General features: G+C 37.4%; 2 protein-coding genes across 2 annotated transcripts in view; one reads left to right on the top strand and one right to left on the bottom strand.

Annotated features, from left to right (window-relative positions):
• Nucleotides 1-700: 700 nt before the first annotated feature.
• LOC754041 (RAB6A-GEF complex partner protein 2) lies at nucleotides 701-9,032 on the bottom strand. Its single transcript, XM_030977219.1, has 9 exons — nucleotides 8,956-9,032; nucleotides 7,953-8,065; nucleotides 7,011-7,171; nucleotides 5,889-5,972; nucleotides 5,339-5,488; nucleotides 4,561-4,701; nucleotides 3,620-3,747; nucleotides 2,417-2,597; nucleotides 701-1,477 (listed from the first exon to the last, which is right to left on the bottom strand). The coding sequence occupies exons 2-9, from the start codon at nucleotides 8,054-8,056 to the stop codon at nucleotides 1,254-1,256; spliced, it is 1,173 nt and encodes a 390-aa protein (XP_030833079.1). The 5' UTR covers nucleotides 8,057-8,065; nucleotides 8,956-9,032; the 3' UTR covers nucleotides 701-1,253.
• Nucleotides 9,033-13,051: 4,019 nt separating this feature from the next.
• LOC593982 (ras GTPase-activating-like protein IQGAP1) overlaps nucleotides 13,052-17,052 on the top strand; it is a 93,278-nt gene continuing 89,277 nt past the window's right edge. The window contains exons 1-2 of the mRNA XM_030976921.1: nucleotides 13,052-13,611; nucleotides 16,390-16,495. Of these exons, the coding sequence (XP_030832781.1) occupies nucleotides 13,515-13,611; nucleotides 16,390-16,495 (203 nt within the window). The 5' untranslated portion in view covers nucleotides 13,052-13,514. The remainder of the gene's footprint in view (nucleotides 13,612-16,389; nucleotides 16,496-17,052) is intronic.

Raw genomic sequence — 17,052 nt, 5'->3', positions numbered from 1 at the left:
CCTAAAACCCCCTCCCTTTGGATTTTTTTTTTTTTTTTTAATTATTTAAAAACAAAAAACAAAAAAACTTACCCCCCCCAACAGAGCCAAATGTCGAGACAAAAAAAAAAAGTGTCCTCACCCCCCCCCCCCCCCCCCCCCCCCCCCCCCCCGCTTATTCAGTGGCTGGCTGAGTCGTTGCGAAATTTTCGGCCCGATTTATAAATGTTAAAACCTCCCCCTTGAAAAAATCCTGCGTACGCGCCTGTAATACATAATTAATTAATGCAATATCGTATAATTTCCATCCAATATCTGATCTTAAAACATCTGGCCTGCAGATGACCCAAGAGTTATAAAATGGAACTCCACATTTGTCAGGTGACATGAAACATCATGAATGTTAAATGACAGTCATTTACAACAAAGGAAATGCAAAATATAGGATTGTGTCAGTGTGGTCCAAGGCTAATGGTACTCTCTAACTGGTATGTTATTGGTCTTCCAAAATACTATAATAAATAGCATGTAGAGGATTAATAGTAATATATTGATGGATTTAATACCAGTGTGTCCATCAGTCCATGTTATAATAGACCAGTTCGTGGTTCGCACATGTCCCAAATGACCCCGAATATCCACAGATCTTCAAAACATGAAGAGGTCCCATTTTGTACATTTTGAAATAATCACTCCTACAGCGATGGAGGTGGAGATGGAGTGCACTGCTTGTGCATAAATGAATAATGATTACATCACTGTAATGAGCATGTATCAGTATTTTGTCTCTGCGTATTTCACAATTTGTTCTGCAATGACCTTTATCTGCTCATGCTCAGACTGCAACCGTGAACTGGCTTATTGTCTCATCTCTGCAAGATGGTGCTGTGTTCATCAGATGCTGTGCTCTGGGGGAAGACACAGTTCATTTCAGACAGAAATCAAGATGTGTAGAATTCTATGAAGAGCTGCTCGCAGAGAATGAAATAGTAAATTCTTGACGAGTAGATTCCCTAATCACTAGTCCTTGCCTGATAGCACTCTCCAACTGTTTAGTAGGAATAACATTCTTGGGCGAGAAATCAGTTTAAACCGAAACAAGGTTTGTGGCTTTCCAAGCAGAGTAGCTAGTGGCATGTAGAGGGTTAATGGGTAAGATCTTGATAGGTAGATTCCATACTAGCATCTCTACACTAGCACCGTAAAGCCCTAGACCGATAGCAGTTTCTGGTTGTTATGTAGGAATATTGATCTTGCCAGGGTGAGAAATGAGTTTAAACCGAAACAAGGTTTGTGGCTTTCCAAGCAGAGTAGCTAGTGGCATGTAGAGGGTTAATGGGTAAGATCTTGATAGGTAGATTCCATACTAGCGTGTCTACGCTCACATTGTCGGGTCCCTGCCAGATAGCGCTCTCTGATTGGTCACTAGGTATACCATGCTCTGGGATCGGCTCCTTGGAGGTAGTAAACTCAAAGTGTAGTCTCCATCGAAGACAGACTGCCAAATAGAAAAGAAGTACAATTGGTGATGAAATTATGCATTTTAATTGAATTTCATTAATATTTGTCGAGCATTACTAGATTAAAAAAAAAAAAAACTAGATTAGTTGTGGACGGACGGATGGAAGAACGGTCTGACGAAAGGACAGATGGCAGCGTTACTATATCCCCTCTGACTTTGTCGGTGGGGGGAATATTAACAAAATTGTTGATGATGCATTTTAATTGATTGTTAAGAAAGTATTTGCTTGTTTGTACATAAGCATTCATGGGACCTGATAATTTAACTCGTGAGTAGAGGGTCGAGGTACTTGAAGATAAACTCCTTACCAAAAGGCATTAGCACATTGGTCATGCTTCAATGCTCACCCAACATTTGCTCTGGCACGCTTTGTTTGAGGCTTTCATTTTGTCAAAGTTTTTGGTTAGGGTAAATTTAAAGATTGGCAGTGGGGTTGAAACTAGTGTTTGTTTTAAGGTTTGGAATAGTGTTGGGTCTAGAGCTGAAGTTAAGAATTTGGTTGATGTAGAAGGTTGACTGGAAAGCAACTGTCACTGGAGAATATCTTAAAAAGAGATAGGTGTATATGTCATCGATTGAGACCACAGGGGGGTGTTTCACAAAGATTCAAAGTCAAACTTAACTCTAAGTTGGACTTAAAAATTATGGAAAGCTGTTAGCATCTTTAAAAATATTTTGTAAAAGTTATTTTAAAAGGCATAAAATGTTGATTCAAATCATTCATATTTTCTATTATCAAGGAGATTTCATGTTCTGGATGTGCAATTTATAAAAAAATCTAAAATACTTGAATTTTTGCTTTTGAATATATTTTATTTTAAGGTTACAAATGGATCTCCATAATTTTTAAGTCCAACTTAGAGTTAAGTTCTACTTAGGATCTTTGTGAAACATCCCCCTGGCCTAATTTCTTACCTATATCTGTAATGAAGGCTGGAGTGACATGAAGCGGGATGGGTAGAACCATGTGTGAGTGGCGTAGATGGAGACAAAACTCTTGATGTTTGCTGTGAGAGGCTACGGTAGTACTGGTCTGCTGCTGTCTTCTCCTGCACTCCTCAGATATCTGCTCCTCACATTGTAACACTACAGAGTACTGCAGGAGTCAAGGAGCAAGTAAGATTATTATGTAGAGGGTTCAGTGACAATATGACGTAACTCCATATTTTGCCAAAATGAGTATTTGATATTAAAATGTTCAGAAAAATGTGGGCTTTCCGGGAAACACAAAGACTCAACTCCACCCAACACCCTATTGAAGTCAATGGCTAGTTAAACATAGACTTAACTCCGTAAGGCCCAAGTGCTCAGTGACTCAAAATGGCAAACCCCACTAGTTCATACCATGAAATGATTGTTGGATAAGAACAAATACACATAGTCCCGATATAGTACTTCATACAATTCTTCACATTGATAGAAAATCAAGAGGAAATCAATATAATCAAAGTACTGTATCTTCTCTTTAAGCAAATGAGAAAACCTATGCATGCAAAGCACAGCAACCATTACAATCAAACTTTCTTCTTAAAGGTAAAGATCAGTTCTGGTCATGCGATTGCATTGTGAAAGAAACGTAGTTGAATCGATCAGAAAAGGTTGATCATCTAGCATATAAGTATTGGTGTGTACTGCAAGGTTCTGGAATCATCGAAATGATAAGAAATTTGGCCCAGCCTTGGTAAAATTACAAGCACTGTACACAGAAAGATGTTTATGGGACTACGCGAAACATGTGTGACACGTGCACGATATCTATCTGGTCCAAATAGATATAATAATTTACCAAATATATCAATTAGAGGGTGGTTCCCGGCAAAATTTGTATCATCACATATTATTCAAAACATTTTTTTTCACATGATTGGTAATAAGAGCTTCCATTTCATTTTTCGAGAGGGGGGCGTTTCTAAAACTGGTCTATACATTTAAAGTCTCGAATGACTTAGTTGTAAGCACGCTACTGATGCATCCGAGAAGTCAATGGTACCAATGATGTCCTCTCCCAGCTTGAAGGCGGGTTTGAAGAGATAACCACCTGTCAGTGACCTTGCAGGGAGGTCTAATCCCCCCTGGCCAAACTAGTACAGACAGGCTTTAAAGCCTACAATGACTTACTTGTAGGCATGCTACTGATGCATCAGAGAAGTCAATGGTACCAATGATGTCCTCTCCCAGCTTGAAGGCGGGTTTGAAGAGGCAGAACTTGGCTACGGCTCCCTGTGTGTTGGTGATGTTGTACGAATCTGAAATGAAATGTCAAATAAAAAATTATTTCGCGATTGCAAGCATGAATTGATGATATTGTAGCATGTATGCAAGCGTGTAAACGAATCCACAGATAACATAGGTACCTTTTTAGAAATACAGTTTTGATTTATTTTTTAGTATTTGTTTTCTTCCTCTTTTTAAATTTTTTTTTTTTTTTTACCATGGCTACCCTCCACATTTCAGTACACTGCCTTGTTCATTTTATTAAACAACTACGAAACTGAAAGATTTGATAAAAATTTCTTGCTCAAAACCATTTTACTGGGCACATGATGAATAACGATACATTGATATGTAAGTGAAATGTTAAAGTACTTTCACCTGGCAACAAATTTTTCTGTGAAACATCTCTCTATCCCCCCAGCCCTGTCTCTCTCCCCTTCTTTCAATTCATCCTGACTTGACATTCACAAATAAATAGCCACAAGCATGCCCTCAAGTTGGTCTTTCTTCTCTTTTCCAAACCAGTCCTTCTCTCAGTTTGTAATATAGAGATATCGACTGCTTCAAGAGGCCAGGCTGTTTGATATGCTCAAGAGAACTCTCAAGAGTCTATAAATCAGCCAGACTTCCAGTATTAAAGCAGTCGATATGTCTTTTATATGCTGAATTCAAACAAAAATCTACCAAGAATTCTTACCTTATCCTTTAATTGAGTAAATATTGGTTAAAACATCATGGAAAATCTGAGAAACTGTCTGTTTATCTTTGCCGGAAAAATAACTGAAATTTTTTATCAGTTGGGAATCGCAGATAAAAAGCACTGTATGGTGTCTAATCACACTTACTTGGGCTCTTTCTTGAGGTGATGGTAGTAAGTATCTGCACTGCTCTGTCTAGGAGTGTATTCTTGGGCCTATCACCTTCTAAGAATGGATTCGCTGCGTCTGTATGATTTGCTCCTTCAAATATCGTCGCCTCATCAAGACCTGTACAAATCATTGAGAAAATGTATGAAAATTTTTCCTGTACAATGTTTGATTTGCTTAATAACCCTTGCTTTTAAAATTAAATAACACTTTATTTATGTACCTATCTAATTACCTCTTGATGTTATGAACAATCTGAGCATCAATGACAGAAGGACAGTTTTCTTATTGACTTAAATGTAAGGAATAAAGAAAGTGCTACGAAAATGGAGTTATGATCAAAGTTAGCCCACATTATAACTTAATCAAATTTTAAAAACAAGAGGTATTTGGAAAAAAAGATTTAGTGAATATAAGGTGTGCAGTGATCACATAATTTACTGGAATGTCTCTCAACTCAGATCTACCTTTATGAGGGGGGGGGGGGGGGGGGGGGGAGGGGGGCTTAACTCACACCTTTCCATATTGAATCCATTTTTTAAAGCAGAACTGCACTACTTGTAGCTACTTGCGCCCTCTATATAGCAAACAATGCCTAAGCGGTACCTGTTGGTCCCCCATGATCCTCTTTTACTTATGTTAATTACGAGCTAATTTGATGAGATAATCACTTGTCAGTGACCAGCACAGAGGTTTAATCCCTCCCGGCCAAACTAGTGCAGACAGGCTTTAAATAAAGAAAGATATGCAAGCTTACCGTATAGCACCATCAGTCTGAATGGGACCTTGATGAGTTTGATAGGGGAGCCAATCCTCTGGACACCGATGGTCACTTTGTAAGAATACTTGACATCTTGACCTCTGTATGATGGAGGAGCATCTCTAGGAATCGTCTCGGAGTAAATGACTGAAATAAAAACAACATTGAGAGATGTAAATACATATTGACACATCATCACCACCACCACTACCACCACAACCACAACCACCAACACCACCACCACCACCACCACCATCATCATCATCACCACCATAATCATCATTCTGTTCAAACTTACAAAGGTATTGGAGGTAAATTGCGAAGACTGATTGTGATTATCCTTTACATTCTTTTTTCTCTTTTTTACTAAAATAATCCATCACAAATGAAACAACTGTTACAGGTTACAGCTAATATCAAGTCCTTCCATTCAATCAACAAAGTAAGTTCAAATGCACACACAAATGCTTCATTTTAACTGGTTCAGCAGCACATCTTGAATTGTAAAATATAGAATCAAGGAAGAATAAAATTAACATAAACTCACTGGTTTTTGTTTCTCCTGGTTTCATCTTGAGATCACAGAATAAAATCTTGGGTTGGGTCAGTAGAATACAGACACCTTTCTCACCTGAAAAGAGGAAAATAGAAATGCTCATCATCAGTGTTAAAATAATTTTCTGTTCGCTGGAGCTGTTTAAGGATTATATGGATGTTGTATATAAGTGTAACTTCAAAATTATATTTATTTATTTTATTGTTTATTTAAACCAGAGCTCTTTTAGAGCTTACCAGAGCTAAATATCTCACCACTCCAGTGTATTTTGTTTGCTACTCACAATCTTGTCTATATAAACAGAATGCTTAGCAACCTCAACAACCTTAAATTGTTATACCTCACCTCAGGCAATATTCTAGGGGCTTTGGATGAATATATGAACAAAAGATGAATGGTATGTTCCTGAGGGTATAGCTTAAAGCAGAACTTTTCAACCATCAACATCAATCATACTCTTTGCACTGCTTTTTTATTAGGGAGATTGTTTTTTATAATAAAACATTTTTAAAGTCCATCAATCAATCAAATAAAGATGGACAGACGTACAGAGCGGACAAGATTCAATCCACTCAATGCAGATATGCACTGGACTGCATCTATTATCAAGAAACTATCATTCCCAATATCTGGTTATTAAATATTGAAGGTTATTAAGCAATTGTGATTGATTGAAATCAATTGTAAGTCCTCTAGTAAATTGCAAACTTCTAGATCGTATTATTGTGAATGATATCAATTTGTTGTGATCAATACAGATCAATTTATAGAAAGAGAAAACCTACGTCTATGGTCTGGGAGTGTTCTTGATTATATTCTGTTCTATTTTAGTGTACGGAAATGTACAGAAATATTCCCTATTTTGTTCACATCTTAAAAGATTATTATTTAAAGTAAGCTTCATGCATTTTGTATATTTTATGTTTAATGATGCTGCCTATTATGCGTATGAATGTATCTAGTATATTTATCCTTTTATATGTTATTTATTTGATGTCTACATGTATAATGCTGTTTTTAACCATCATTCAGCTGCAAGAACGTCAGGTTGAATAAACCCATATTGAATTGAATTAAATTGAATTCTATGAGTTGCTACATGTATGCTATTACCTCTACTTGCTGCAAAGCTTGTATTGCTGGAAGACTGGATGTTCTCCCATTCCTCCGAAGGTCTCCTTGTGATTGGTTGCGGAGGAATAATGACCTTTGACTCTTTCACATTGCACTGGCAATGGAGCTGAGCACTGGCCCATGCAAGACACTCAGGTTGACTGTACACACATGGTAAATGGAGCAAATATTAGACAAACAGTAATAATGGTTATAATAATAATAGCATTTTCAAAAGTGATCATACAAATTATGCTCCAATACCATCCCAACATGATTTTCATTTCATACACCTATTAAAGTGGATAGTGGCAGATGCAGATAAATGTATAACCTAAGGCAATTATTCCATACCAAGGCTAAAACCCTTGGCCTTCACATCTCCAATTATGTTTAAACCACTCAACAATACACATTTAAGTCTTGTAAAGATATTTGATATCAAATCTACATGTATTTAAAATGAACATATACAACCTATTTTTACCACTCACCCCCACCCCCCCCCCCCCCCCCCAATATTTGTTACATGTCCCTATTAATCATAATCAGAAGTCACTGAGTTTTATCAGTTTATTATTTCCTATTTCTATCTGTCAAAGATTTGTACTTGTACCAAATTTAGTCTAGACTACAGGATAAACAGAAAATTATAAAGAAGGTTAGAAAAAGTAGTCCCATAATGTCTATGGAAGCTATTCACTTTTCTACTAACCCAAAACTGGCAAAAGCTTTAGTTAACACTACTAAATCAATAATTTGATCCACTTTAAAACGTATGAGAGAGAGAGAGAGAGAGAGAGAGAGAGAGAGAGAGAGAATGAGAGATAGAGCAAGATCTTGATCTCTTAGGAATGACAGAAGCTGAAGACAAATGAAAATATTGATAAAAGTACTGAAAAAAGGGAGCATCAAAGAAGTGATATGAGAACAACATATTACCCTGAACCTGTGGCTTCTGGGCATGAGAATGTTATTGCACATTCAATGGTTTCCCCAGCAAGAAAGGCTGTGCCTCTCGTTAAGAATGCTGTAGCATCGATCATGATGGAAATCTGAGGAGAAAACAAAACAAAACAATCAAGACATTTGAGAAAAGATAACATTCGGCTGTCATGGATAGCAAGCATAGGGGATCATTGAAATCTTCTAACAAATGAGGATTGTATGAGACATATTTTGGCGCTAGAGCACTTTCGAATTGGGCGCCTAAAAATGTAAAATGTGATTCCTGTGATTTCTTGCATTAAATGAAATGCAATGAAAAGACATGTTTTAATGCGTCTCTGCTACACCTGATACCATTTTCTCCAACAAGGCCCTAACTTCCCTTCCAATTGTAACAAAATATCGCAAGCTTTATCATCGCACCAATATCTTATAACCCTGAGGGAATGGCAGCTAGCGATAGCCAATAACTAATTGAATAAGAAGGGCTCTTATCTGCGCCAATTTAGGAAAATGAGGCTGCAATTCGCCGAGATCGGATGAACGTTAATTAGACTATGAGCAAGCGCTAAATGTATTGTAAGCTTAAAGTTTGATGTGATAAGGCTACAATCACCCCAGTATAGCCGACAGAAGTATGACTGTATCTTTATCCTAGTTAATGTCATTTATAAATGTCTTAAACTTGCATGTACGTATTAATAATGAAGCCGTTTCGCCACGCCCATGGCCATGGGACGAGTCGGACGCGCCGGAGAGTAGCTGTGCAGTCGGCCGGTAGTTCCCCGTACACGTCACCGATCACAGTGAGTGAGTGACGCAGCTCTACCCGGTACGGTCGTATAACGAAATGAAATTACGAATTATAAATACAAATGTGTACATATTTCTTCTTATTTTTTTAATTAAGTGAGAAAAAATTACATCTCTTAACATTAATGGGTATACATTAAACCACTGTTTACACAAAAGGTTACCAAAATCATTAGTTAAATACCTTTTTCTTGTACGAATTTCTCTCCAAGTCACAACAAAACACTCGCAAAGCTGAATGTTAGTCGAACAACCGATTGAATAAATGTTGTCAATTTTGCAAGCTTGCTATCTACTAAAACAAACACGGAATTTTAAATATAAAAATATCTTTTAAAAGTAAACAAACTAAATAAAAATATATGAAAAATATATATAAATATATAAATATATTTATTATTTTAATTTGTACTAATATATGCCTAAAATAGGTAAAAATTACATTTTGTATACTGGCACTTCATAAGAAGAACTCTAAAATTATAGCCTGCAAAGTTCAGCCAATCTAAAGGCTTGTAAAGTCATTTAGATGTTGTTTTCAGAAACCCTTGACAAATTTCAATGATTTTCAACGGTAATCAGCATTAGTTTATTACATTTTACTTGATAAGTAATCACTGTATTGCAGGTCTATTTATTTTACCCGAAATTTGTTCTGTGTTCCGTTTTGATTTAAATTGGGCGGCAACATTTTTCCTTGCCCCTCCCCCCCCCCCCTCCACCCACAACCGATCAGATGTTGGATGTCTCCATACTTTGAATCTCACATAATATGTATTTTTTAAGTGACCTTATAGCAGGCTCAGAGTTGTTCCTTTTGTTCCAACTTAAAATCACATATAACACTTATGATATCTCTTATATTCTGTGTGCAATTAATGTATGCCACTATGCCCGTTATAAATACCTTAACCCTGCCCCCCCCCCCCCCAAAAAAAATGTCAATCAATTTGTTCCTTTCGCCTTGAACGTTTTGAAAATTGGACCCCTTAAAACGTGAGAAACAGAAAATTTCTGGAAATATATAAATCAATCTAATAGTAGGAAAGTCCCTGCCAGGGTGCCTGACAGAAGAACTCCTCATCCCAAGCTAAGGGGTTTATCCAGGCCTGCATTTTCATTGTTTGGTGCTTGCGACATCTGTCAATCTTATCTCATCTGAGAGGCACCATAATAATATCTCAATAATTGCAATAAATTATATTCCTAATAGGCTAGTTTAGAGTTTAGGGAATCCCGCGGGCCAGTGCCGCCACCCTGTTGCACCACCACCACCATGATTGATTGATTGATTGATGGATTGATTTTATTCCCCAAGTCCCAATATACAACACTATAAAAGAATAATATTAACAGATCAAAATTAAGTCAGCTCGAACAGGATATTAACCCAAGAAAGCTTGAAAGCTTATTTCTAGTGGGGTCCCCGACATACATGTACAACATTATAGTAAGTTAAATCGTATTATTTATTTTTATTTTTATTTATTTATTTATTTATGCATGTTCACAATTTCACAATTCATTGAAGTTAACATCACATGAAAATTAATATAGATGACAAATCATTTTCAATTTTACAATACATTTGAATTAACTTCACGTGAAAAAGAATATAACATTGTTTTATCAAAGACAAGTTGCAACTTATATACAGTTTGAAGAATGAACACACAAAGGTGATGAAACATAAGCAAATAGAGCTTGAATCGTTACAACACCTTTCAAATATATAATATATGACAAATAAAATTCCTAAAGTTTGTAGTGAACTATTTACACTATTTACAAAGTTTAAAAAAAGAAAGAAAGAAAAAATTCGTTAGGCCTAGTAACAAAATTATGTTAGATTTAATTAGAACTGATAAATAGATTATAATGTAAGTAATATCTTACATCTGTGAAATGATAATACATTTGAGTGCTCTTCTAAAAGAATTTACAAACAGATAAGAAAAGAAAAAAAATATAAAAGATAATTATGATGACAATTATAATAGCAACATTAAACTAATGATGATAGAAAAAAGTACAAGAAGAAAAAGACAACCATCAACCGTCAACCATCAACCATCACCACCACCACCACCACCACCACCACCACCACCACCACCACCACCACCATCACCACCACCACCATCACCACCACCACCATCACCACCACCACCATCACCACCACCACCATCACCACCACTACATTACTACGTACGTACCACCACACCACCGCCACCAGCACACCATGCCATCACCATTACCACCACCCAGGCACAGATCCAGGATTTTTAGGGGGCCCAAATTTTTAAATTATGAGAGCCAAATATTGGTGCGTAACAGGAACCAGTAGTGGCGTAATGAGCAAAAACGTTTTTGGGGGGCAGACAAAACAAATCTGCATCACCCCACTCTTACATACAGGTCTCGCTGAAAGTGGGTGGGGTGGCTTAATTTACGATCAGGTACATTGGCGTAGACAGGGGCGTAGACAACGGGGGGGGATGAGGGGGATGCATCCCCCCCACCTCACAAGGTGGGGGGGATGGCATGTACAATCATCCCCCCCAGGTTTTGGGGAATGATATTTGCTTACTTAATAAGTCATAATGATGATAATAATAGTAATAATAATAATGATAACAATTATAATATTAATAATAATAATAATTATGATGATGATAATAATAATCCTCATCATTATTGTAATTGTGTTTATTGTTATTAGCCGCATTCACACGGTGAAAGCCAATTCAGACGGTAAAAAAAAGGAAAATCTTACAAGTATTTTGTGGTTATCTTGTGGTTTGGAAACCACAAGATAACCACAAGATTAAACAGGCGCGGATCTACGGGGGGGGGGGGGGTTAGGGGGTTTAACCCGCCCCCCTTGGGCGGCCCAAAAAACAAACAAACAAAAAAGGAAAAAAAAATGGAAAAAAAAAGAAAAAAAGAAAGAAAAAAGAACGCACGCTGGAGAGAAACCCTTTCAAGTGCAAATATTGTGAGAAGATATTCAACTCATCTGGTAACTTAACCAAACACATGATAACTCTGGATATAACTGTGTATTTAACTGTTACTTGATTTAAAAAGACGTTATCATGCACTGCTTTTTATGGTCTCCATTGTGTTAATAGATGCCAGGAAAACATCACTTACGGGGTTCAAATAAACACCCAAAAAAAAATCGGCTCGCCGCTTCGCGGCTCGTGGACGATGCTCCGCATCGTCATTATTGGTCAACCCCCCCCCATTAGCAAAAAGCTAGATCCGCCCCTGAGTCATCCCCCCAGGTGTACGAACCTGTCTACGCCACTGGGCGTAGAGTCTAGAAGCGGAGCCCCTGGAAGCTCAGGGGTTTTCGGCATTTAATTACGGTCAAAATGAACATATTTTAATAACCTATTTGTGACACTGGCAGGACACTAATTGGTGTGGGGTCCAGAGGGCGGAGCCCCCATAAGCTCAGGGTTTTTTAGACATTTGATTACAGTCAGATTATTTGATAACTTATTTGTGACACTGGCAGGACACTAATTGGCCTGGGTTCCAGGGGCGGAGCCCCCAGAAGCTCATTTAAAGCATTAAATTACCGTCAGATGAGCATTTAGGGGCCTGCCTTTGGGCCCTTTGAGGTCGGGTCCAGGGGCAGAGCCACCGGAAGTTCAGAGGTTTTAGGCATTTAATCAAGGGCAGATGAGCATATTATGAAACCTCATTATTTTCAGCAATATTTGTAAATTATTATACCGTATCGAATTATGAATAAACCACGTTTGAATTTTATTGGGGGGAGTGCTCCAAGCTCCACTTTTATTATCTTCTTTCTTTCCCTTTCTCTCCTGTTTCCACTTCCCTTATTTTCCTTCTCTCTCTCTAAATCTCTTTTTTGTGCAGGGGGGGGCAAGGCCCGCCCCCCCCCCCCTGGATCCTCGCCTGCCACCACCACCACTAACATTACTACCGCTACCATCATCACCCAGTTATTCACGCCTACTCAGTTTTATTTCTTTTTCTTGTTCCATATCCACTGACTAGTGTCTTCTTATAGAAATTCACACGAGTAGTAGATACCGAGGTGTACCGTACTGGGAGTACAAGGAGTCGCTGGTAGTTGGGTGTGGTCGTTTTCCAGAGTTCTCATTGATAGCGTTTTCGACGAATTGTGAAGATTGCCCTCTCTCGGCTACGGCCGATTCTATGTTATCTCTAAATAACGTACTCTCATAGTGGCTTGCTTGTCACCATACTATGATAAAAGCTATTTCAACAGCTAGTGGCGAAGAAACTTGCAAGGGACGATCCACGAATCACACGTCGTGATATTCGGGAACTCACTACGCAAAGTTTATTGACATTGTCAAAAAGCTGTTGAATTCTGTTCGCGCCATAGTGTGAATATGAATGTTTAGGGCTTTGTTTCACAGACACATTGTACGGTTGAGATATTTTGTAATCCTTTCATAAGGAAGGATTATTTACATCTCGCCAGAATTTTTTGAAACGTCATTATTCGTGAACTACCACCTGTTGTTTGAAGCTGGTCGAAGTCCCGCCTTGTCCGATCCGCGCGCTCGTAACGTACATGCTTACAGTTCATTCATTCGTGCAGCGCAGTTGATTTCCCCAGTCAAAACATCGTGCGGTCGGCCGCTCCCATATTTTCCAACTTTACTTCGTAGACTACACTGGATTCTTTAGTGGATATTTTGGATCATTTTACCCTTTCATGTTGTAATACTAGCTAAGATGGCGACGGTTGCACATAATGGTAACGGGATAGCTACAAATGGGAGTGTCTCCAGTGATGATTCCCCTGATGGGCGAGTTTCAAACGAGTATGACCGTGAGTATTGCGTGGGAAATTTGAAAGATATGTACGGGGAGTTGACCTGTTGACTCGCCCGGCCCATGGGCGAGGCGAGGTAGACACGTGTATGTAGTGCTCGCCTAGAGAAATATGGGCGGCTGCCAGGGGCAATGCTGTTATTACTACCCCCTGTATAAAGCTGCATTGTAATGTTTCATTTACACAGTCACAGTATCTTTAGAATCAAACAGACGTCTAAATTTCTAAATTATTTTGAAACACTGCCCAATTCTGTATAGTGTAGACTACTGCAGACCTCCATCACAAATAGACTTTCTAGCGAATCTTCAACATTTCAAGATTGTTGTTAACTTGTCAAATTGCTCATTTGTGATGGTTCAATTCACCCAAGTTTGTGTTTGCTTTAGTATTATTATTCCTCTTTGTCATTTTTGTTTTGTTTTTATTTCTATATCTTCATAGATCCTATCAAACTATTGGAAATGAATGTTAAAAGACAGCCAACCAATTAGCAATTTTTTAAAACAAACTCAACATCTGCAAGAATTACACATTGAACTGGCAGTCCACTGCCTTGGTATGTCTACTGATCGTGTTAATGTCAAGTTGTCAGCATGGTAATCTAGGCCTACAACTAGATGGATCATTAAAGAAAAAACAAGTTTACATTTTAAAAAAGTAATGAAATTCATGTATTTGAGAGAAAATACTTGAAAAAAGACTTGAAAAGACAAAAATAACCTTACTATGTATGGCGAAAATTGTAAAATATGAAGTCCAATTTTATTTTTATTCTGTTTTTTACTCATCTGTATTTCTGTGTCTGAATGAATATTTGCAATATTTAGTTTTTCACTTTTGTGTTCAACTACATGCATGTGTATCTTTTCTCACCATCTGTCTGTTTAATCTGAGAGACATGACACACAATGAAGGGCAAATATGTATGAATTTTTCAAAGAAATTATTAAATTTATATAAAATTGAATGCAGAGTTGCATATACTGGTAGGGAAAATCATTAAGGCACACAATTCTTTATCCTTAATGGTTTAATATTCTCTGCAAATCCTGTTTTATCTCACCCCCATTTGTTTCTAAGTTCATTAAACCAACTTGATGACAAAATGGGCTTCCTCTTCATGCCAAGCATGAAGGGCATTAGAAGCAGTCAGGGATAAAGGGGAATCCCCAATTAATATGTACTCAACTACTACTAAAAATCATGGGGGTTCCACTTTCAGTACACATGGACTCCCAAATGTTACCCCATTGCCTCCTGGAACAGGACAGTTCCTTTATTAAGGCTATGGGAATTAGAGAATCCAGTAGTCAACAGGTTAACTCTGGACCTCAAAGTGTTGAAATTTACATTGTAACTCTGTACATGTGTCTACTAAATAATGGGGAAAATCACTGGGCAGTCTTGGTCAACTTTGGCTTATACACCACACCATGTACCACATGTACTCAAGACAACGTGGTAGACTTCAGTTTCGCTCCACAGCAAATAAAGAGTTACCCAAAGGCCAAAGCAGTTCAGTGTTGTCTTTTAGTGTTTACAAAAAACAAAACTTTTTAGTCTGTTTCATGTTGTTCATTTACTTGTAAAAGATGATTTAATTGGAAATCAAAATCTCTTAAATTGGCAATGGTGACTGGAGAGTAATTTCCTTTTAAAATAATGTTCTTGTATTTACAATTTGGCAATTTTTTGTTGCATTGCGTATTGTTTTATTCACATTGGTTCATGTATTTGATGTGTCTTATGTAGTGCTGTAACATCACGGATATCTCCAATTCCGTTTAACCGCCAGTCAAAACCGGACGGTTTTCGGTTAAACGATTTAAAAAAAAAAAAAAAAAAAAAAAAAAAAAAAAAAATCGTTTTTTTTTTTTTTTTTTTTTTTTTTTTTTTACCGACTCTGTCGGCAACTTTCATTTAACTGCGAGGTGCATTTAAAGGGGCCGATTTGTGCTTGTGAACTTGTCACAAATAATAGTAACAATGTTGTTTTTAGAAGAATGTGTAAGATCATTAATATAAATTAAAAACAGTAGAGGACCTAGGACAGAACCTTGTGTAAAAGTTGGATGAATTATTATTATAAACTACATATTGAGATGATGAGATCTATTACAAAGATTACTTTCAAACCAAGATGACAGACAAATTGGAGTGTTGTTCTAGTTTTAGAGTGGTGAGTCAACACACAGATTACTGAGCTGGGAGACATTGCCAGGCATAGTGCCAGGTGGAGGGGCATAAATCGAAACTTTAAAAAAAAAAAAAAAAAAAAAAAAATCGGGAAAACGAAACCGTCCAATTGAAAACGGAATCCGCCATGGGCGGTCGGATACCGGACGGTTAAACGTTTGACTACAGCACTAGTCTTATGTGAGAGCAAAAGAGAAAGGGTGTATTTGAAGGCAAAGCAGATTCATATACAATGTAGACCTTCCAAATAATTTTGAAGTGCTATGAGGTTTTTTTTTTTTTTTTTTTTTTTTGGGGGGGGGGGGGGTCTGTGTGCAAGTGTCAAGTCTTTACATGTACATGTACATGTATGTGCTTTAATATTGATGTATTAATGTGTAGAGAGGATTAGCATTTAATGCGACTCATGCCTTCTCATTAATCTCCCACACGTCATTTTAAGTTGTCATTGTTAATGTTATATTGTAAATGGATATTATTTTTTGTAAGTCATGATGTCCAAGTTTTTTTTAATGAAAGTTGAAAATGAAATAACTGTACTGGACTATTACTATTTTGTGAATATCTCTTTAATAGATGAGGAGGCTGATATGCCTCAGAGAGCTTCGGCCGATCAGATGGACGCAGAGAGACTCAAGAGTATAGCCTATCAGTATCTCTGTCATCTTGAAGAAGCTAAGAAGTAAGTAGTCCTCCTTTCATCATTCACTGGAAGTACACATATTCATGTATTTATTCATCTGCTTAGAAAGGCCACCTGTCTGCAGTGGCCACTTTTTATGTTTCCCTTGGGTGGCTTCAATAGACATGTTTGACTGTTGTTGTTTTTTATGGCGTTTTCCATCATCATTGGATGATTTGCACCAGGCAATGTGAGAGGGCGTTGTTTCTGGTCCTCTATTGGTATTTAAAGCTCTATCAAATCTTTAGAAATTGTGTTCATGAAATTGACTAAATCAAAATTAGGGTTTGTGATGGACAGATAGTACATTCAAACAGCATTTATATAAACATTGGAGGAAAAAAATATTGCAGTGAACAATTCCACGGTTCCGTATATTACAGCTGTGGAAACCACTTCCAAGGGCTCTGTAATAGAGTTGGTAACAAGGCTGTGAAATTTCATTGACAAGTTTGTTGCTTTGTTGCATGAAAATCTCACTTTTAACTCACAAACGCTTGAAAAAATACATGTAGTATTTTGTACACTGATCAAAGATATATAGTGGTATGCACATG

Source organism: Strongylocentrotus purpuratus, unplaced genomic scaffold (assembly GCF_000002235.5).
Source record: "Strongylocentrotus purpuratus isolate Spur 01 unplaced genomic scaffold, Spur_5.0 spur5_scaffold_9, whole genome shotgun sequence".
In the NCBI taxonomy this organism is placed as follows: domain Eukaryota; kingdom Metazoa; phylum Echinodermata; class Echinoidea; order Camarodonta; family Strongylocentrotidae; genus Strongylocentrotus; species Strongylocentrotus purpuratus.
This window is presented reverse-complemented; position numbering and strand designations above follow the sequence as displayed.

What these genes read in the sequence shown, in the direction of transcription:
- LOC754041 (XM_030977219.1), bottom strand. Translation starts at nt 8,056, where the DNA reads ATGATCGATGCTACAGCATTCTTAACGAGAGGCACAGCCTTTCTTGCT. An exon ending in ACCAGGAGAAACAAAAACCA is followed by an intron (nt 5,489 to 5,888) that starts GTGAGTTTATGT and finishes TTTTTATTTCAG; the next exon opens with TCATTTACTCCGAGACGATT. An exon ending in CATCAGTAGCATGCCTACAA is followed by an intron (nt 2,598 to 3,619) that starts GTAAGTCATTGT and finishes TGACTCCTGCAG; the next exon opens with TACTCTGTAGTGTTACAATG.